General features: G+C 34.0%; 1 protein-coding gene across 2 annotated transcripts in view; it reads left to right on the plus strand.

The window, feature by feature from the left end:
• The first annotated feature begins 1,178 nt into the window (after positions 1 to 1,178).
• Positions 1,179 to 23,758, plus strand: part of LOC106785773 (neurotrimin-like) — a 228,259-nt gene continuing 205,679 nt past the window's right edge. For both annotated transcript variants that reach the window (XM_014746492.1, XM_014746493.1), the window contains exon 1: positions 1,179 to 1,803. In XM_014746492.1, coding sequence (XP_014601978.1) covers positions 1,290 to 1,803 — 514 coding nt within the window. In that variant the 5' untranslated portion in view covers positions 1,179 to 1,289. The remainder of the gene's footprint in view (positions 1,804 to 23,758) is intronic.

The raw sequence follows: 23,758 nt of genomic DNA on the forward strand, positions 1-23,758 counted from the left end.
AAGAAAGCCTAGAAAATTTGATCGAAAAATGATAAAAGGTTGGACATATTTGGATTCCTTCAACATTATCTTATTCAAACGAAAAGATACCTAAATTTCCAAATCAAAATAAGATTACTGAATGGTTAGCAATATGGTCAGTAGATGGAAAAGTCAGAGAGTGTCACGTGTAGTGGAAGGATCGGTTTCTTTTTTCGCAAGAAAGTTGAAGGAATCCATGGTCCGTAGGTATAGGTTGAGAAATATCTACCAGCAAAGGGAGAACGCGGAGAAGAAGAATAAGGGTGAAGCAGCAGTAGAAGCAGAAGCAGAAGCAGAAGCAGAAGCAGAAGCAGAAGCAGAAGTAGAAGAAGAATAAGAAGAGAAGGAAGAAAGGTAGGGGAAGGGTTCCAAAGGAAAAGTCGAAAATCTTAATTCGAGGAGCCGGCGCCGCCTACGGGATGCGATGGGCGGTGACTGGTAGACTCCGATTGGCTTGCTCGAGGGTTAGGGGTGAAAGGGTAGTTTCAGTCGTTGGAAAGTGGGGGTTGGAGATATGCGCGTGGAACGTTGAAACGGCGTGTGCAGCATCGAGACGCAACTCGACTCGAGGACGATTTCTAGTTGTGGCTCCCCCCTCGAGGGCGAGGACGCCAGTCGACGCCGGGCGTCCCGAGCGTGCAGTAGCACATCCACGAACGAGACGCGTTCTATTATTACGAGAATAACTCCGTTCTTACTGATTCACTCTCGAGAGTATCCGGGAGTCGCGTTTTAAATTAAATCAACATTTTATCAATTTTCTTCAGATATCTCTCTTCATAAAAAAAAAAACAACAACAAAAATTTATTCCGTTAGTTAATTGCTCCTAAATAAAATTTGCATAATATTTTAACGATAAAAAAACTGCGTTGTTAATTTTTCGAACGGTTTCATTCTGTCGAGATTTTTGTATTGATCGATCGATCGATCAATCTTCGAATTTTTACGTTTGACATTTAGGTGATTTGTCAATCCTAATCCGTTCTCGTTAGGATGACTGGGACGGACGTGATCTTTTACAAAATTGTGTGAAAATTGACGAAATTGAGATTGGCTAAAATATAAAAGAGAAGTCGTTCGCGGTGAGACGAATCTTTTTATTTTTTTCCTTTTTTATTCGTGTGACGATAAAAGAGAATAATAATAATAATAATAATAATAATAAGAAGAAGAAGAAGAAGAAGAAGAAGAAGAAGAAGAAGAAGAAAAGAAAAATACGATAAATCTTACGAGGATAAATTATCGTAGTATTGAGAGTATTAGAAAAATGGAAGCTAGTTATTATTATTATTACGGGGATCGTACTTCCATGAGTAAACGATTATGCACGAAGTTTCATGAGAGGAGACGCGAAAGGTCGAGGATCGAGAGAAGTGAAAAGAAGAAGAGAGCTTTCACCTTAGATCGGATCGATGATAAAAGAGAGTTCGCGATGCCTGCTGAACTGAGAGACTTCGATGGTGAACGGCTGGCGTGTGAATGCACACCTCCGAAATCTTCGGTTCTAAAGAGTGATGACGCGTACGCGGGTGATGACAACAATGATTTCAACATTTCTTCATCATCATCATCATTATCATCATCATCATCATCAACAACATTAGCATCGTCTTCTAATTCTTCTTCTATTACTTCTAATGAATCGTTTTCATCGGTTCGTCGTATAAAGAAGAAAAGTAGTTTGCCGATTTATATTCTACCAAGGATGGCCATACTGTTTGTCTTATTCGTTTGCGTTCTCATGCAGGATGGAAAGTCAACCTATGCTGCCTTTACTACCGGTAAATTTTTTTCCTTTATTTACTTTTATGTCCAAGTGTCTTTTTCCATTCGAACATTTGGTCTCTTGTTTGTATATGCTCGTAGAACAAACACTTCTTCGATGGTAAAAATCTCGCCGATTTATATGCGAATTCTAACACAAATACATATTTAATAAAAAGAAAAAAAAATAGAAAAATGGGTAAGATGAGAAGAAACAAAAAATTATCACCGAGAGAATAGGTATTGTTTTTCCTGTTTACAAATCATATCTGACCGTTCCACCCATTTTTATATCCTCACAATTTTCAATACTATTCGTTCTTTTACTTTTATCTTTTACCTTCAATCGGCACGCGCGTATGCTAATAGCTATTTAGAGAGTGTTAACATTCGAAATTACTTTGTTAATTCAACCGGATCTCGATTAATTACCGTATGCCAAATGTGGAATATCGATCGGACTATCGTAATATGAATTATCTTACCACGTTGAATAATCAGATCGATGAAGAAATTTCTTTTATTTGTTTATCGTATTTTCAAAGCATCATATTATTCGCGATCGATTTGAACGATAAATAATTCGTTTGTTTTGTTAATTTGATTAAGAAAAAAATTGCTTAATATTAATCTCGCTTCATTAATCAACCTTTAAGATTAATACAACCAATTTCGTTCTATGTATTATTATTATACTGTTATATATTATATTATTATTATATTATACTATTATATACTACTGGTTATATATATTATTTCGGTGGCTTCGTATGTTTGTTAACCGATCGAAAAGTAACGATTTCCCTTAGGAAATTCCACTAGTCGATAGAAACATTTAAAACAGTTGATATTTCTAACATTAAATCGTAGAATTGTTCGAGGAAATAATGAAATATCGTATTATCGTGATCATTTTCGCACATCGTGAACAAACAGGTCCGGGGGAATCACCTGACCTGGTGATAACGGTCAATCAACGTTTACGTATATCGCGAAGTTTATCACGATAGGCTTACAATGTACTCATAGCCTTCCCATCCCTTCTTCCTTTCTCTCAACTACGCTTTTCCTCCACCCCTTCTATTTTCCTCGTGCTTGTTCACAACCCCTCTTCACTTTTCACCCTCGAGCGTGCTGCGAACCCCCTTCATCCCCCAAGCACGCACGCACGCAGGGGCGTAGATCGCGTGCGACAAGCGTGACCGTTTGTAGGACGATTTAAGCGCGCTCCATACGATCAGCACGTAATCTCGGATTTAATTTCGGTCACGTTAAATCGGAAGAGTGACAAGCCTGTTCCGCGAGGTGTTCGTTGGGAATTACTGTGTTTCTCGTTAATCATTTTCTATGAATTCCTCTCTCTCTCTCTCTCTCTCTCTCTCTCTTTCTTTCTTTCTCTGTGTGTACATGTGCATATGATTTATAATTGTATATTATATACGTATATGTAGAATTATATGTTACATATGTATGCGTGCGTGTGCGTGTGTTTGTGGGCGTTTACCCATTAATGCATAATACATTATTTGGAGTATTTCATCGGATAATTAGCACGGTTGAAAGATTGAATTATTCGCGTGGCCGATTTATCAGTACATCTGATCACTCCTATTTAATATTGGCAAAATTGCATTCTCCTGGGAAAACTCATGTTGTGTTCCCTTACATTTCCATTTTTTTAATCCCCTCGATCACTCGTAACAATAATCCTAATAATATTTCTAAATTAAAAATTAATCGAGTTCATTATTAAAGCAATTTATTTATTCGTCAAATACTTTAGTACATCGGATCTTATTCTTAGAATTTTGTATAATATATTTTGAGTTATATATTGAACAAATAACACATTTAGATTCCTACGTAGTAGGAGGTATATCGAAAAAATAAAAGATCATAAGACACGTCATAAATACGTTTAGATCAATAACCTGGAGATATATCCTTAACGACTTATTCTCAAAACGATTTTATATTGACGATCTTAGTAAAGTAGCGTTGGAACGTTAAGAGAGATGAGCGGTCTCGCAACAAGCTCCATGTTTCTCCATGCATAATTCATAAGCGAGGCGTTACCACGAAACCTCGGGGGCGATAAATATTTTTTTTTCTTTCGCGGTTGAAGGAAAAGCGCATGCAAATACGATGCTGCTATCGGAGTCTTGTTAAAACATCTAACGATTCGTTCTAATTTTTCTTACGTTACCCTTTCTTCCACAACCCCCCCCCCAACCCGCTCCACCCCATTTTTCTTCTTCCACTGCAATAAACACTTCCTAATTAAATTGTTCTTCTTCTTTTTTCTTTTTTATACAAACAAATTCGTAGAAAAATTTGGATGCTCGTCATGTCATATTGATCTATAAAACATACTTTCGATGTATTTTTCGCGTGCGTATTCTACAAGATGGTAAAAAGAAAAGGAATAGAAAACAATGTGTGCGCATTAAGCGACCTCATTTTCCCTCTTTTCTTTCTCTCTCTCTCTCTCTCTCTCTCTCTCTCTCTCTCTGTTTTTCTCTTCGCTCGTGATTTCCAAATCCAATCGTTTTTACGAGTTTCCGTCGCACAGATTGCCGGTCTTGAAATCGGGATGGAGAGGCTATTATCATTCCGGTTGGCGGTCGCCGTTCGTGGATGTGAATTTTATACGGTGGTCATTCAATTCGCATGTTACTGCCCCCGAGTGCAATCTCTTAGGGACCTTTGCTGGATAAGGTATAGATAGACAGATAGATGGATACCAAAAGAAAGAAAGATAGAAACAGAGAGAAAGATATAAAGGAAGATAAAGAAAAAGATGGAAAGATAGAAAGATAGAAAGATAGAATGTAGAAGACACCCCTCTCATTGTCTTTATATCAGATCCCAGTTTGAACGGGGAATAAAACAGCTTTAGTCGCTCACCGACGATTGCCTTTACCAGCTTACACGTATACAATTTCTATACATATGTATTATGTATATACGCGAGGGAACCTCTCCCTCTCTCTACATATATATATATAAATATATATGTATGTGTGTGTGAGTCAGTAATCTCGATAACGGCGCCACGAGGTTATCTAATTTCGATGAATTATTAAAGGAGCCCGATAACAACAGTCGCCTCGCGAATTGGCCCTCTGCGCGCATTTTGATCCCAGAATTTGCCCTCCTCCTCCTCCTCCTCCTCCTCCTCCTCTTTCCCTTCCCTCCTCTCTCTTCTCTTCCCTTCTCTTCTTCATTCTCGTTCTTCCTTCTCCTCTTCGTCGTTATTGTCGTGGTAGTGGTGGTGGTATATTGGTACCCTCACAGTCGTTCCACTTCGAACCCTCTACCTCCTCCTCCTCCCTTGACTATCCAACGAATGTTCCTTTTACCCTCCTTCGATTCGACGACCATTCTACTCTCTCTCTCTCTCTCTGTCTCTCTTTCAATGGAATTATCTCATAGCCTAAGGGTGGCCATCTGTTTCGAGTGGGGGACTCGAAAGACCGGAGGCACCCCTAATTAGGTAGAACGACAGTTGTAAGCGTGCTAAATCTAATATCTAATGTTACTCTCGCGAGGTTTCCACGCAGTACGTGTCGAAAATACGAAAGATTTCCATACGCTGTTATTCCAGAGAATGAGAGAGAGAAAGAGAGAGAGAGAGAGAGAGAGAGAGAGAGAGAGAAAAAAAAGATAGTGGCTTTTCTACCCTCACCAAAGTATCGTTAAAGGGGCTAAACCGTGGATAATTTTGTACGCGGTGGGTGGTACTTGAAAGTGGTTATAAAAAAAGAAACAAATTTTCCTTCCTCGTAATCACCAGAACGAATTTTTGTGGCGTCACGTGTTAAAGTTCCTGTCTTTCTTTTTCTTTCTTTCATTTTGCTTTATTTTCTTGCTTTTTTTTTTCGTTTGAAGAGAGAGAGAATGAGGGTTCGTTAGACTTACTTTTACTTTTTTGCCAAAGAGAGAAAAGGAAAAAGATAAGTTTGTTCTCCCCTATTATGTTTTTTTTGTTATTATTAAAAGGATTATTTTCTTTTTTCTTTCTTTTTTTTCTCGTCGAGGGAAGCTACATGCAAGTAAGAGTTTTTATGAAAGGTTTTTTTTGTTATTTCCTTTTTTTTCCTTTCTCTCTTCTTGTTCCATCCTTTCTCGTAATTGCATCGAAGAAGGGGTGGTCTTACAAGCTTCAATGTTACCAATTGCATACAGTGTCGATTTAGTCACGTGAAATTCGTTCGAACATTGCACAAAGAGGGTTGTGAAATATGCTGTCTGATACTCGTGACGATTGCTCGTAGGACAATACTTCTAATTTTTACACTGGATGGAACATTTCTAATGTCATTTCTTTTTTCACTCGAGGTAGGAAACGACATATATTTTCTTTTAAAATAATTGTAGTTTGTTTTTCTTTTTCATTTTTTTAATAAATTCCAAAGAAGCAGAATTAATAATTATTTAATGAAACAAATTGTTTGTATTGAAATTTGATAAGAAAAATTCATTTTCCTTAAGATTTATATGAACTATGAAACCGCAGATAAATACAAATTTACTAGGGATTTTTCTTTAAAAAGTTTATGAAACAAATCAATATTTGATTACAAAATGAAAATTTCCGTTTTATAATTTAGCCAAGAACGTCGTCGGTTCCGCTCGGTTCGGCAAATGCACATCAATGTGGTTACGAGATGAGTGTAAATGTTCACGTGTATATTGCTCGCGGGTATGGTAAACGTGTATACGCATGAAACAACGAACTAGACGCCGGGGAGCAGAAAATACATTTACCTATACATATACATTTACATCTATATACTGTAGTAACCATGCTCTTCGAAAATATATAGTGCTTGAATTAGCATAAAAAAGATAAAAAAGAAAAGAGAGAGAAAGAGAGATACAAAAATAAAGAGAGAGAATTTAATGTATTATACATTGTATTCGTTACTATAGGAACAAAATTGATTTCTGTATGTTAATTAAAATACTAAATAGATGATAAACGAAAAAAAAAATCAAAGAAACCGAAGCAATAATCGATATCATTCAAGAAAGAAAAAAACATTTCATTTGATTTTATAACGATAGGTCCAAATGATCGGTATTTAATTTTTAAATTAACGTTATTAAAATTTGATTTATTTGACTGAAAGTTGAAGCACAATTACTTCGTTCCTTGACTATTTTTAGGTTTCTTTTTCCTCGATCCTTCATTCGCTTTATAAATACTAAATATTTTAATTCCAGAACATGATGAACCTCTGCTTTATTGGATTTATGAAGTAAGAAAAGTATATATTTTCTATTTTTGGGTTTACAACTGTGTAGGTAATGTTTAGGAATTTGCCGTTACGACAATAGTTTGAAATAATACCTGAACGAAAGTTGACAAAGCTTAATTAAGTTTTATTTGCGATATTTTATTCTAAAAATTAGGTAAGAATTTTCTTATAAACTGATATGAATTCTCACTGTAATTGTATTGTTATGTTAAATAAGACGTATCAACAAATTCTTATGTTGTTACAATGAAGCTGTATTCTTTTCTGTATGAGCTTGTAGTTTGGAAAACTAAGAAAAAAAATGATAGAATTTAATGTTAAATATAGTTTAATAAGTAATGGTAAATCGTATGTCATGTAATTTTGGTATTGGAAATATCTTGAATGATGGTTAGCACGTGCGCAACTAATACATTCATTGACACGTACACGTGGTATACGTGTCGTATAAAGAAGAAGAGGGAAGGTAAAGAAAAGAAGGGAGGTAAAGGGAAAGAGAGATGAAAGCATATATACTCAAGGGATTCTCGATTCATGCATTTTATATTTCGTCGGACTTTGATTCCTAGACGGGCCACACGTGGCTCATGGGAGTAATCCTTAATCTTTGATCGGAAATTATCTTTGATCATGGCTTCTCTCTCCCTCTCTCTTTCTCTCTCTCTCTCTCTCTCTCTCTCTCACTTTTGTTATTTCGATCTTTCTCCTATCTCCCTTGGGTAGAATATCCAGCTTTGTACAATACCTGTCTACCGAAGAGAACATAAGAGAGAGATAGATGTATATAGAGAAGAGAAGAGAACAGGAAACAGAGAATGAGAGAGAGGGAATAGAAGAGAAGAGAAGAGAAGTAAAATATCCTCTTAATCTCCTGCCTTATGAAGTATCCAAGTATATGTTTAGATTCTGCAAACTGTCAATTCCCTTTGGTACCCATCATCTATGAGAAAGAAAGAGAGAGAGGAAGAAGGATAGAGAGACATATAATACCTTCGAAAAGAAAAAGAAAAAGAAAAACAGACAGAGATAAAGAGAAAGATCAAAAAAACGTTGGATTTATATTCTGATATTTATCCTCTTAACTCCACTACTTTTTTTTTAGATACACATACGTACACAGTTATGCAATTTGTACTCTATGATTCTTTTCCTTTTAATTCGATAGGTATTTTATCGACTGATTCTCGTTTTAACGAAATATTTAACTTTTTACACAAGACACGGGAACGTTGTTTTGTTCTTTTCTTTCTTTCTTTTTTCTCTCTGAAGGATTTTATCTCCGATTAGTAGATATAAAAAAGTTTAACTCAGAGAATTATTCATTTTATAGATAAATAATAGATAATATTTTAAGTATCTGTGTATATTTGAGATATTTTTTATTCTAATATACAAAAAATTTATTATATAATTATTTTTAATCTCGCGCGCGGAAATATTAAAGATTATTATATATTGGAGATACCCGAACCGTAATTAAAAATATATCAAGATATTTATTCGTAATAAAAAGTTATATTATTTTTTGTATTATTTTCCTTCTGTCTTTTTTTTTTTTTTTTTTTTTGTAAAGAAAATACAAAAGATAAAAATAATTCTTAAAGGAAGATAAAAGAATTGTTTAGAAGATCATTTTTGTATTCGAATCTGGTATGAAAGTTTCTTGTCACGATGCTCGAACTCATCGATATCTTTTAATCCTTCTGTGAAAGATTCGGTTCGGAATAGACTGTTAAAAAAGAAGAGTAGAAAAATGTAGAGAAAGAAAGAGAAAGAAATAGTAGCGTGTTTTCTAAGAAGAAATCCTTGAGCGAACGATCTCGACTTGGCTTACCAAGTTGGCGAAATACTCGAAGCTTTTCTCATCCTCCACCTTCTCACTCTCGACTATCTCACCCTTTTTCATTTTTCCTTTTCTTTATCTATCTATCTATCTCTCTCTCTCCCTCTCTCTCTCTCTCTCTTCTTCTCTCACTCGTTTATTTTTACTTGCTTGTCTACCACGCTTTTGCACTTTCTCCCTATTTTTTTCTTACTTCTTTTTTTTCTCCCCCAAAGAAACAGGGTGACAATCTTGATTTTTCTTTAATAAAAAAAAAAAGAAAAGAAAAAATAAAACAAGAAAAAGATTCTTTCTTTCTCCTACAAGAGAGAAATATTCTCTTACACGTGGCATTAAATATTTGACTGCGAAGATACTTGGCAAGTGGCAAGAAGGAAGGAAGGAAGGAAGGAGAGAAGGAAGGAGGGAAGGAAGGAGGGAAAGATCAGGTCTTCTGTTTCAAAGGCGTGTTAACAGACTTGGGACTTGGTAAAAGATCCATAAAAGGATTTCTACCGGCCAAGTGGGAATTAGAAGATATCCTGCCAATTTATTGGTCGTTTATTCGATTTCCAAGTGAAACTTCGTTCCAAGATAGAGAGAGAAAGAGAGAAAGAGAGGGAGAGGAAAATGAAAAGTAAAAAACACCTCAGCATGATATATTTTTTGTATATTTTTTTCTACTGTTCGTCCAATTAGTTGAATTGGAAATGATCGATCGATTATTGACAATCCGATTTCATTTTTAACATCCACACACACTACGAAAATATATATATTAATTACGGTCAGTAGTAGATACCTCGTTCTTGTTTGTACGAAAATTCTTTTTTTTTCTCCTCTGCTCCCCAAGGATTTAAGAAGATCGTTGGGAATTAAAAGAAAGAAAAACGGGGATGTCGGGTGAGTGGGCGGCGGTGGTGATAAGAGGGGAGTTTAGGGGAGCAATAAGAGGGATGAAAGTAGAAACGAGACGCGATTCAACATCGTCGCGTTTTACAATTTTACGTTCCAAAGGTATCTCTTTCGTTGAGATATTACATCGGACGAGGTTATAATTCTTATTACGTTTTCTGAGAAAGAGGGTGAGATAGAAAAAAATAAAAAACAAAGAAAAGGAAAGACGAGGAGCCTGGGTTGAAGAGAGAAGAGGACACGCAGGGGATTTCAGGGTGAAGAAGGTCGGAACACTCAGCTTCCTTTGACGGTCACCGCCTTTTAGTGTAGACCTTAGCTAACAAGGCAAAAAAGTATATTAATTGCGTGCTGTGTTGTGGTGTTATTAAATTCTTATGGAAATGCAGCCATCCCTTTCTCTTTTTCTCTACTCCCCACTCTCTAACATCCACCCCCTTCTTCCAAGCCCCCTCTCCACCGTTTGTCCGGAAAGCCGGTGTACCGTGCTCATAAAGTTCGCTATTGTATTATAAAATCTAAATAATTTCGAATTCTCTCAACCGACGAAGGGGAAAGTGCCCCACCCCTTTCCTCCTCTCATTCCCTCTTTCTCTTCTTATTCTTATTCTTCCTCTTGAAGCTTTTGACCTTATCTCGTCTTTTCTTCCTTCCTTCCTTCCTTCCTTCCTTCCTTCCTTTCGATGGTTCGAACGTCGGACTTCGAAGGGTGGAAAACGAAAATGAAATGACGTAAGTCGATGAGATGAGAAGGGGATGATTTCTTTTCTTTTTTTTTTTGGAGAAGGAGGAGGAGGAGAACGGGATATCATATTCTTCGAATCATTCGAAGCGAGCTTTCTTTCTTATTGGGTATTTCCATTGGATCCACGAGATCGATACTCAAAAGTCGATTCGAAATACAAAATTAGGAACTTCGATGGGATAAATATGGCAAATTATTGCGAATAGATAAACGAATGTTTTCTTTTTTTTGTTTTGTCTTCTTTTGATATTCGGATCGAATGAATTTATTGAATTAACATTGATAAATGAGTTTAAAGTTCGAATCAAGATTAATTTAAATCCCAATGTCTTTTTTATCATAGAATTGATTTTGAAGATTCTCTAGTTGGAGTTGAAATTTAAAGAAATGGACGACCGAAGGATGTTTACCAAATCAGTCAAGACTCGGTGAATTTTTCTTTCTTTCTTTCTTTCTTTATCTATCTTTCCCTTTCTTTCTTATTCTACATTGCATTCTCTTCCTTTCCAACGCCAAAAAGTTAACGGACAAGTTTGCTCCCGTCCACCACCGACGAGTTAACAATTCGGTTAAGAAGTTAGGGTTGGTCCTCTCCAACCTTCCTTTTTTTCTCTCTCTTTCTCTCTCTCTCTCTCTCTCTCTTTCTGTCCCTCTTTCTTTAGAAGCGACCTCTTTGGCGACGGACAGTCCAATGGTCTCTTCTACTCGAAAGAGCCCAAGAGCCCCTCTCGTTACGGGCCAGACGTTGGATTTCGTGCTAGGAGTGAAAATCAGTAAATTCGAGGATCCCATCGAATAACAGCGAGTTCTAAGAGAAGAAAAAGGAGGAGGAGAAGAAGAAGAAGAAGAAGAAGAAGAAGAAGAAGGAGAAGAAGAAGAAGAAGAAGAGAGATAGTGTTAGAGAAAGAGAACGCGAACGTTGAGCGAACCGTAAGTGGTACACTGCATTGCGGTGAAACCGCGCCGTGTGAATTAAATGAGCATCGAGTATAGCAAAGTAGATGTTACCCTTTCATAGATCAGCCGAGCGTCAAACGTCGAGTAATTCGATCTTTTATAGAATAGTTTTTTTTTTCTCTTTTTCTTCTTCACCTTTTCCTTTTTAATTAAAATTACATTTAATTTTGAAACAAGAGAGAGGGGGAGAGAGAGAGAGAGAGAGAAACGAACAATAAACATTCATAGAATCTCTTCTCCGTTTAATATTATTAATTAATTTATTTTATTATTATAATCATATGTACAATATGTTATACATCATGAGATTTATTGGCGTAGAATTATTTTCGAAATTTAACCAACAATTCGTTACGTTTCATTGAATATTATTTAACCAAGCGATTTATTTGATCAATATGAAAAATAAGTATATTCTGAATACAATATCATCCCCCTTGTATTATACTAACGAGTGAATATAGTTTATTATTAAAAAAAAAGAAAGTAAAATATACACATTTATCGCGTCCACCGTTTTCCCTTGTTAACAAAAATTAACCTCGCTTAATTCTCTCTTTCTTCTCCACTTTCTTCTTCTTCTCTTTTTTTCTCAATCTTTTAAGTCACTCGAACGGATAAATCAAATTTATATTTGAAACCTTATGGATATTACTTTAGGAGGGGGCTCTCGTTCTCTTACACAAAACCATTACATTTTCTTCTTCTTCTTCTTCTTCTTCTTCTTCTTCTTCTTCTTCTTCTTCTTCTTCTTCTTCTTCTTCTCTACTTCTTCTTCCTCTATTCTAATTTTTTTTCTTGTGTCTTTTTTTCTACCTCCAACCCTTTATATTCAGGCATTCGAGCGAGTTTTAAACCATACGCTTATTTCCATTCTGGTATGGTAAATTTTTTGAGATGGCGAATTGCTCGAAAAAAAACTCTCTCTCTCTCTCTCTTTCTCTTTCTCTCTCTATCTTTTTTCCTTTCTTTTTACTCTTTGTGGTGTGGTTGTACTAGTCGTATCATGGATTTGCATAAATACCTATCTTTGCTTGCTTCAGCTTACGTTATCTTTATGGGGTATGTTTAATAAACGGTTGTTTGCAAGCTATCTCGTCTTTTCCTTATTTCTTTTTTTCTTTCTCTTTCTTTTTATTTTTTTTTTCTTCTTATTTACATGACAGAATTTATGGAAATCCGCGGAGTTACCATTCAAGGGACCGTGAAAGATTATTTAAATGCTTTTTTCCTGTGGTCTCTTTTTTTGTTATCCTATTTCAAGGACGATGATAGGGTATTATTCCTTTAAACCTACCCACCTCGTCCATTTGTACACAAATCTGAAGGGTATAAGCTTTCGTCTGGCTTATTAATACATCGAATTCTTCGGTGAACTTCTCGACTACTCGACGTGCCATTTTGAACGTATTCCAAAGCTTCCAAGTACCCCCTTTACTCTTATAACCCCTACACCCTCTTCTTTACCCATTCCACAAGTTTTTTTCTTATTCCCACGAGCCCACCGACTTATAAATATGATAATACGAGGAAGAGCAAGAGGCAGTCACGAAATAACCCCTTTGGAACATACTCCTCTTCCCTCTTCCCCCATCATACTTCCTTCTCTCTTTCTCTCCATATCTCTATTTTCTGGTTTCCACCATTCGCGAGAAAAAGTCACCCTTCGATGGGTTGCCGTATTGGAAATTTGGAAATACGAGTTAAAGTCTCTCTACTTCGTGACCCTTCGTATTTTCTGTCGATAGAAAAGTCGTCGACAGTTCGTGTCAACATTTTTACGATGTTTTTTTTATGATAGTTTAGAAAATTAACTTACAAATATAGATATTTATCTATCTATTTGAAATTTTTTATTTTTTACAGGACTCAATTTGTGAGACGTTTTGAGTTTAAATTTAAAATTTGAAACGTGGAAAGAAATTGTTTTATAGTTTTGATTGATATTTAATATAATAGATTTATAAGATTATTTTTTAATAGAAACATTGGAATATGTGATTGTAAATTAGAAAACGGAATTTATAGAGAACGAAATATATTTTTCATAGAAAGATTTCATTAGATTTAAATTACACAATGTGTCTATCGTAGCGAATGTGGAATTTACAAGTTATGCTTGTGTAATTTAAGAGAGAAAATTATGTCTAGAGTATTCAATATATATATATACATGTATACCTAAATATATATATATACATATATACATACTACATGAATTCTGTTGACTCGGTTAACGAATTGGAATGTCGAATGTATTTCTACGTGGTGGTTAAAACATCACCCTTTTCGTGGATTCTCATTTGACTTCGAATCCTGCCGAGCAAACTTCACCTGTACCAGTTAACATTCGTGTTAACACGTTCGTGACTCAACACACATATAAACATTTTCATGTACTTAAATACAGAGTGAGTGAGCGAGTGAAAGAGAGAGAGAGAGAGAGAGAGAGAGAGAGAGAAAGAGAGAGAGAGAGAGAGAGAAACAGACAGAGAGACAGAGAAAGAGTTTTACAAATTTCGTACTAATTATTAATTATCGTTAATAAGGATTTTACACACACATACACATATACATGCACACACAGATATTGAACTATCACGAATAGATAGTAATAAATGTTATATGCATTCTTGTTATCTTATTTTCCATGACCTCAGGAAAGGTCGCTTATCTTTCCGCTTATCCGAGCGCGCTCGTTTAAAGGGAGTTCTAGGGAGTGTGTTGGAGTGAGTTAGGGGTTGGAGGGATATTGTATTGTGTCCGTGCGAAGTACGAGCTAATTAGCGTTGGAGCATGTTTAATTCGCGAGCGTAACAGGTTATGAAAATTATTGTTGCCTTCTCGTGACCGTACAGTTAAGAATCGTGGTTAATTGCTTGGCACGGCAAGATAAGAATTTTACATTGTTTAAATACGTTTTTTAATTTGTATATCTGTACTTAAGCACGTTGAGAGTAAATAGAATGTATTTTCTTTTTCTTTTTTATTAGTAATGATAATAATTTTTTATATTAGATTATTAAAAATTAGGAGAGATTTTTTTTTTCATTCGAATTTTTGGATTGAGTTTTATAATTCTCAATAGAGGAAGATAAGGATTTTCTATTCTTGATGTCATGAATTTTATATGAATATTTCGAGTATATTAATTAATCAAATACTATTTATTTTTAAATAATTTTGATCATAATTGTTATATTAACCCCAGTAATTAGTTTATAATAATTTATTTTCCATACTATTATATATTAAATGTATTTATATTTTAGAGAAAAATTTTGTACGAATTTTATAAATATTATTCATGATATTGGTGTATTTATTTTAGTTTTAATTTTATTAAAGAATTTTGAACATGTAGAAAGAGAGTATAACAATTGCAGATCAATTGGGGGTATTCTCATCAGTAGGGAATCGAAATATAGTCGAAATCTCGGCTGGTAGAAACCACGAACAAGGGATTTCGTGACCGAAGCTAATCCGGTATGGATAACAAAGCCAAGAGTAGCCGGAAACACGTCGAGGACTGTGTATCATCCTTTTGCGTTCTGGTTTTCGTTCGAATGCTAATAACACGGGCTCTTTGCTTATTTTATCGATCGTAAATAACAAAAACGTGATCTTTTGACATGGGGATAATCTATCGTACTGTTAGTTATAATAAATCTAATTGTATTCTTAATCTGTTACGTACTGTACACGTATGACGAAACATATGTAACATTAAAACAACATTTTTAATCAAACGACAGCATATAAAAGTATAATTTTTGTAGTTATTAAAAATAACATAACGCAAAAGACCATTAAAATTAATTATAAATTTATATTAAAATGAATTATTTTTAATATGGATTATAAATAAACATAATTTCAAGAGTATTTAAAAAAAAAATAATTCCACACGTCATAGGGGAACAATTTATAATAAAATGTGTATATTTTGTAACGAAAATAGAAAGTTTATCGATATGAGAAATTATAAAGAATAGAAAAAAATATTATATAAAGACTCATTGTCAAACAGATGTATATAAACAAGAATAGAATACAAGTAGAAGTTATGGTTACGTTCAGTCGTTTCGATCGGTATTATCTTGGAGTCTATCCCAAGCGACAGGTCGTGTTATCAAGTTTGCCATCGGCGATTTCGTCGCTAGTTCTTAGTTCTTATCCTCTCAAACCATCGCATACTCCTCAACCCTCCAACCTCTTACCACCCGTTATCTTCTGGAAACACTCAGCTGGTCTCTGAGTGTCTATCGAAAGCATGGATAGGTAGGTAAGTATACATAAAGGCTGTGTACGTAGTTGGTGATCCTTTGAACGGGCCATTGACACGGTAAATACAAACATCGCGGCCCATTAGAATAATTAGCCCTGCCCTGTCTCTGTCAACACTGAACCTACTTCTATCTCTATCTCTTTCAGTATGTTTCTATCTTTCCCTTTTTTTCTCTTTTTCTCATTTCGGTTCTGCCTATCTCTTTCTCTATCTATCTCTCTCTCTCTTTCTCTCTTCTATTACTATATCGTTTAGCGACGATTTCTAATTAATCCGAGTACTTCACCATGGAAATTAATACATCCAGTATACTTATTTCTTTTTCCTTTTCCTTTTCTTTTCTTTTCTTGTCAGTAACGGTATCTCTTTATCTTTCTCTCTCTCTTTATTTCTTTAACAAGAAACTTTGATGTCCATCAAGTTGTTCTCAAATTATATTATTTTCGTGGATAAATTCTTATTTTTTTTTTATAAATTTTTTTTCTTCTTTTTCTTTTTTTTTGTTAAAAAGTATTTTGGTCTTCCTAAAAGTTTCTTTTTTTTTTAAGTAATTTTACGCGTACACACAATTTTTTTTATTTTATATTATTTTATTGATTGTGAGTAGATAGTGATATGAGAGATAAATTTTAAGATTTGTTGTTGAAAGATTGTAAAGGAAACGATTGGACGTGATTGTAAGACGGATTGTAAAAGGAAGAGTAATTAAGACTATTACTGAGTAATACACGGTGTTTAGAAAAAAATAATTACACAAAATGATTTATTTTATAAGATAAAAATCATCATCGTGCATGGAAAATTTACTTAAGAAAAAGTAAGAGACAAATTTTCGGGATATAATATATACATACGTATAACAATATACGCGTGTATGAAAAATAATATGAAATTAAAAATACACACGCTTATATAAGTAAATGCACACGTAAAGAAAACTTTTTTACAAATATAAATAAAAAATAATTAGAAAAAAGTCTATATATTAAACAATGGTAGTCTATATGAAATTTAATAAAATTTCACAAAGATCTAGAGAGAGAGTTACATATATATGCATACATATGTATGAAAATTTAATACGGTCATCGGAAAAGGACATTCGCATAATTTAGCAAGCATTGGTGTGTATTATTTCGTAGAAACAGGATTCTACTACACGCGTGTACCTGTTCGTTCGTTCATTCGGTCGGTTGCGAGAGAGAAGAGGCTAATCCTTCCTTTACCATACATTTCAATTTCATTAGCTACGCATATATGCTCCTAGGTAGAAGGGTTTCCACTGTTCGTAATATTCCCTTCGGTTAAGAGATACATACATACATACATACATACATACATACACATATATATATGAACGTGTGTGCGTATAAGCGCGTGCGCACAAGTTCAGAGTCCTCGCCCTATTTATTCACCCGCGTAATTCACAACCGGAAGGTGCTCACCGACCGGAAACGCATACACGGATGTGGCCATTGTTATTCGTGTTCGTGTCCGGGTCTACGATCAACCCTTCCTCTCTCTTCCTTTACTTCAACCTGTCAACCCTTCTACTCACTCTCTTCATCAGTACCTACAACCAATCGCATTTCCACTTTCTTGGATTCTTACTTATCGTGTTTCTTTAAATTAAAAGATAAGATATTAAGATATTTTATTTCTAACAATAACTTTAAGTATCTGATTTTGATATTTTGATTTAGGTAATTTGATTAATACGAATATTAAGTGCATATTTTATTATAAATGGGTTTACTGTTAATGTATTTTATTGTGTAGAATATATATATATGTTTTGTTTAAATTTAGAATTGATCGTGTTGTAAAATATTTTTTGTACTATTTTTCAATGATTATTACGTTTATTTTATGGAAACAAGTTGAATCCTGATGTTTGAATATTTGATGATAATATTAATTTTTGTACAGTATATAAACTAACATACGATTAAAAATATATTATTTAAATTTATTCTTAAAGGTAGAGAAACGTTTACGTATATTTTTTTGAATAAATTGTAATTGCAATTAAATTGTATCGCAACTTGAGATTTTTTGTTTGGATTTTGTGAATTCTGGGATATTTACGAGAAGGAAAGAAAAAAAAGGAGAAAATGAAAGAATCGTTTGGGGGGAGGAGGATTGGTAAAGGAAAAGGAAAAGGAAAAGGAAAAGAAAAAGGAAAAGATCGATCAATTTAAACGCTCGACGCGTCCACGTATCGAGAAGTCCATTATTTTAGCGGCTTCATAACAGTCGGACTTTCATCCTCGCAATTTAGCGGGTCATTGATATAAGTCCCTCGCGCGAACGCTTCGTTAAAATTAAGTGGTTGATTCCCCGAGTTTCGCGAACGTTCAACTCAATTTCGCGTTATTTTTCTCTTACTCTTCGTTGTCCTCCTAGTCCTGTCGTTTTCTAAAACTCATTTCACGTTAGTTCTTTCTTGAAAAGAGAAAAATAGATAAAAAAAACGAATGATGTACGTGTAGCATGGACGGAAAATGATCTCGTTTCTTATACACAAAATTTCACAATTTTCTCATTTGTTCTAATCATTTGGATTTTGTTTTTTACTATAGAAAACAATTTTATATTTAATTACGGTTGCAGAGAATAATAAAAAATACTTTTCATTCAATTCTTTTTTAATCGATTTAATTTTTATTATCATTGGAACTTGATAAAATAATGAAATGCTGTAGAATTTACAAAAGTAATCGAATTTTGTTCTGACGATTTAGGATTATTTATTATAAATATAAATTGTAAACATGGCAATAATTTTTTAAATGGAATAAAACATATATCTTAGGAAGATTGTGATAAATTTTGTATTAAATTTTTAAGTTCATTTAATTTCACCTGTTATTGTGTGTGTGATTAGATAAGATAAGATTATTGAATGCAGTAAAATTAGATTTATGATAAATCTTAATATATCTTAACATATATAATAATAATAATAATAACAAAATAATAATAATAATAATAATAGTCATATCTTGAAATATGATAAAAATAAAATCTAAATATAGTAGAATTGAATGATTTCGAAGAGAATATCTAGAGGTATATCATCCGAGAAAGAGAATGTTAGTAATTATCGATTATCTCCGTTATCCCATTGCTTATCATTTCTTTGAAGAACATTAACGAATCTAGATATCTACTCAAAGGAATCGTATTCTCGAATCGAAAGAAGAAAAATACCAGAGAGAAAACGAAATAATAAATGAACGAATAAAAAAGAAAAAAAGAAAGAAAGAAAGAAAGAAAGAGAGAGAGAGATGGAGGACAAGAAACAAGAAGACTACATAATTTCTCGAAGACCCTTAACGACCTTTAAAACTCACAAAGAATGGACCTTCGAAAGGGCCGTTTAATTCCAGCTTATCTACTCTTTTTCTTTCTTTTCATTTCTCTTTCTCTTTTTTACTATTAAAACTCAACTTTTGTTTCTTTCTCTCTCTCTCTTTCCGTTTCTCTCTCTCACCTTTTCCCTTTTCCTTTCTATTCTTATTTCAACCTAGAAGAAACTATATATATGTGAGCAAAAGCGTGGTAACCAATAGGATTCTCTTACTCGACTTGGTAGTGTCCTCGGGTGATCTCGCAAGATTTCGTAATTGAAACGATCCTCGAGACGGATACAAACGGGATGCTTTGCTTCTATCTTTACTTTGTCATGGCCTTTATGTCCACCATCTTGAGAGAGAAGGAGAAAGAAAGACACAGATAGAGGAAGCTGTACGAAGAGCTAAGTCAACGGAATGTCCGGTTATTTTGGTGCCACCCTTCTTCTCTTTCGATTCTCTTTGTTTCCCCTTACTATCTATCTATCTATCTATCTATCTATCTTCATCTCTATCTCTCTCTTTCTGACTAGTTTCATCTTCGGTCGTGCAGCTGTATTCTCTCTTTCTTTCGAATACGCCTCCTTTCTGCGGTACACCGAGGATGAACTTCAGGGGTTCAACTAGCGATGGCTATAAATCCTATTCGAAAAATGTTTTTATATTTCATTATATTTTATTAACAAGTGAACGTGAGTGTGTGTGTGTGTGTGTTAATTTAACTTTTTTTCAGCAAATTGTTTTTAATTTAATGATAGAAAAATTGTTTGAGATAGTTTTGAAGTTGATGTTAGTATTTTGAACGACCCTTTAATTCGTACGTTTGTTCGTAGCTATCACTCGGGAATATAACTTTTTTTTGGGACGGTCTTTCACATTGCAAACCCTTCTAGACGGTTTTAGAAAGCGCAAAACAAAGACACCGAGAAAGTGAATCCAATGGAACGCATTTTGCTATTCTCAGACGGTTTACCGAGAAATAACACTCGACGGGAGTGGCGTTAAAAGGAAAGTAAATATTAATCAAAAAATAGGAAAACAATGATTGAGAAAATTGTAGGAAATCGAAGAAGAGGAAGAGAGAGGAAGAGAGAGAGAGAGAGAGAGAGAGAAATATTTTTATCTCGATTTCATTTAATTTTTAAAAATATATTTTCATATAATATTATCAAGTTTTTCTATCTGATGTGAGAAAAAGTATGTTTCTTAAATTATTACTATTATTATTATAATTTTTTTTCTTCGAACTTAGTATAAATATTTTATAACGACAGAAAAGATCCGGTTAGAGTTATTGTAAAACTTTATGAAGATACGTTTAATGTAAACAAAAATATCTGCCTAAGCTACGTTAACAGTGCACTCTCTTCTTCCGCGTGTGTGTTTGTATATGTGTGCATAGATACCGGCTGTCGTGGGGTTAAAATTAACTCTCCATAATTAAACACCGCCGCGGTAAATTAAAACAATAAATACCGGAGTGCGAGGGAATAAAAAAAATGGAAGGAATGTCGCGCGAATTTGTCGAGTTTATTCGCGCGTGTGTATGTGTTTTTGTGTGTGTTATGTGTCTGACTGTCTGCCTGTCTGTCTATCTGTCTGTCTGCCTTTCTTTCTCTCTCTCTCTCTCTCTCACACACACACATTCCACGTACATGTATGTTTTACATATTGTCGCAATTTTCTCCATTATCTTCGTCGAAAAAGAAGGTAAATTTTGGTCTGACGTTATTTAAATGAAAGATAATTCGCGACTCTTTATCTTCAACGATTATCGAATTTCAATGGGAGGAAAACCGGAGTAGTCCGTCAAAACTTATTATCTACCGAATTATCCTGAATTTTTAAAAGAATCTTTTCTCCTTTTCTCTCAACTCAATTACATTTCTAAAAATGATGAAAAAAGAAGAAGAAGAAGAAGAAGAAAATGATAGATCTTTTAAATAAATTATTTTAAACGACGACCACCAATCAAGTTTCCGTTAAATCCGAACGAAACGGATCTAAAGCGATAATAGTCAGACGTTTCGTTAGATTATTCATGAACAAAAATGACTTATATCCTTTTGTACTTTATTTCTCTCAATTTTTGTTTTATATCATTGTCTTTTTTATTCATACTTTTCAATCGTTTGACGTGAATAATTTCGATGAAAATTCAATCGTGGAAACTCGTTACGCGGTGAAATTATAGTCGATTCATTGCACGATATAGTAGACATAAACATACTTGTAAACGTGTAGTACACGTATGTGTGTGTATATGTTGCAATACATTGTAGGTGAACACATATATCGTATCGGATTCAAGGCTTGCACTCTCTCTCTCTCTCTCTCTCTCTCTCTCTCTCTCTTACTATGTGTGTGTCTCTGGTGGAGAACAAGCGTTAATTTTCCACACGCAATATCGCTCGAGCTGTGGAAAAAGGGCTCCCGAAAGGCTCTAACTACCCGTCGCGTATACACAATGCTCTTCCGTTGCGTTGGATATTCGCGGCCGAGTAACCATCGTATTTCGGCTTCTGTGTACGTCCTATCGACGACAATCATCCCCTATCTCCAACTCCCATACCATCCCAAACTCCAAACCACCTCACTTTCTCTCATCTATTTTTAATCATAATTCAAATTCGCTCGATGAGTATCTTGAAATTCGTTTTATTTGATCAAATGATTTCGATGTTAAACGACTCTCTCTCCCTATTTTTCTATTTTCTTTATCTGTTTTTTTTTTATTCATTCTTGTCATATGTATTTGTGTTTCTTTCTGTATTCGGGGGGGGGGGGTTGGGTATACGTGTGCATACGAGCTTAAGTCGATTAATTTTCGCACGATTTAGCATGTTACTATGTACGTAATCGTGTCCACGACTACTTGCATTTCGATCTACACGATATTCGCAGGATTCGCTAAATTTACGCGTTATAGTATATATAGTATACTATATATATATGTATATATATATATATATATATATACTATATATGTATATGTGTAGATGTGAGTGTTTGTTTGTATGTATACATTGCTATATAGCTTACCGGCCGCGTAATTCGACGTCGCATAAACAGCGACGACCGAAATTGGATTTCGGCCTTCCCGTTCGAAACTACGTGTAGAAATATTCAAACCATCTAGGAAATCATTTCTTTTCGCGTCTCTACCGTTGGATCGCACATTTTTCTTCTTTATTTTTCTTTTTCCATTTTTTTTTCCATTTCTTTTTTCCATTTTTTTTTCCATTTCTTTTTTCCATTTTTTTTTATTAGCTATTTCTAGTCACGTTAAATCGTTGAATATTTTAATTTTATATTTTGAAAGATCGACTGACGTTCGTTTGAGGATTTTTTGTTATATGTTCAATTAGTCGAGATACTCTTGTGATTTTTGTAAGATAATTTAGATTTAGATTTATTCTGATAAATCGGTTTTATTAGAATAATTAAGTTTATATGCATAATATGACTGGTATTAAAAGTGTTTCTTTACGATTTTAGTTTTATGATCAATGAAATTGGAGAAGAATTGTGTTTTTATATTTAATTTTAATTGACAGAAATATTTGATAACAATTTAGTTAGAATTATTAATTATTTAATAAATAATAAATTGATATTATATAGTAATCCTTCCTTTACAAACAGTATGTATAGATTTTTTCACCCTAAATTATTATTATTGAAAGCTAATAATCCGTATAAGTATATTGAATCCTTCTTAACAATAATCGATTTCTCGTATAATCATAAAAATTATATATAACCATTGTCTACTATAGTATACTAATTTTTTGTTTACAGTAAAAATAAAGAAAATAAAGGAAGAAGCTATGGGGAAGAAAAAACATTTGAATAGAACGACGCTCGTAAAATTGAACATTTTCAGTTGAGAAAGCTTTAGCTATTCCTTCCAGTAGTATATAGCAGGATCATTAACCTTATTTCGAAACGTTTGTTTGTAAGTAGAATGATCGATAAAGTATAACAGGACAACATTCTGTAGGAGAAGGAGGAGGAGGAGAAGGTGGAGAAGAAGAGAAACTCATTTGTGCTTTGAACGTTGAAAACTCGTGTGGACGCACGTAAACGTTCGTGTAGTATGAACGAACGAACGTTCAATCTCGTTCTCTCGTTCATCTAAATCGCTATTTTTCGATAGTAGTAGGTACGTCTAAAACCTTTTCGAGAGAAGAAGGTGTGTCGTTGAAGTCGATTTTCTCGATCGTCGACTACGGTGAAAAGCCATTGAAACGTTCTCTTCGTTGATCGCACACGCGCAACTTCGCGGCTTCAAGTTTCTACGATCGTTTTCTAAGAAAGAAGAAGAAAAAAGTCTTTGGGTGTTTTCTTAGACGCGTTTTCTTTTTTATTTTGTTTTTTTCTTTTTTTTTTTACTTCTTTTTTTGTTTTTTTTTTGTTTCTTTCTCAAGATTTCATTGGAAGCTAGGTACTCGAAAGGGAACTGACGGGTTTCGATACGAGACTTTGAAAATTAGAAAAAAAAAAATTATTATAAGATTTTGTTTCCAAATAACGGTTTAGAAAATTTCATGGATATAATAAGTTATGTTAGAATTTTTCAATTAAAATTATTGTTGCTTTGCCTATTTATATTTTATATATTT

Source organism: Polistes canadensis, unplaced genomic scaffold, assembly GCF_001313835.1.
Source record: "Polistes canadensis isolate GaletaPanama2010 unplaced genomic scaffold, ASM131383v1 scaffold_56, whole genome shotgun sequence".
Classification (NCBI taxonomy): domain Eukaryota; kingdom Metazoa; phylum Arthropoda; class Insecta; order Hymenoptera; family Vespidae; genus Polistes; species Polistes canadensis.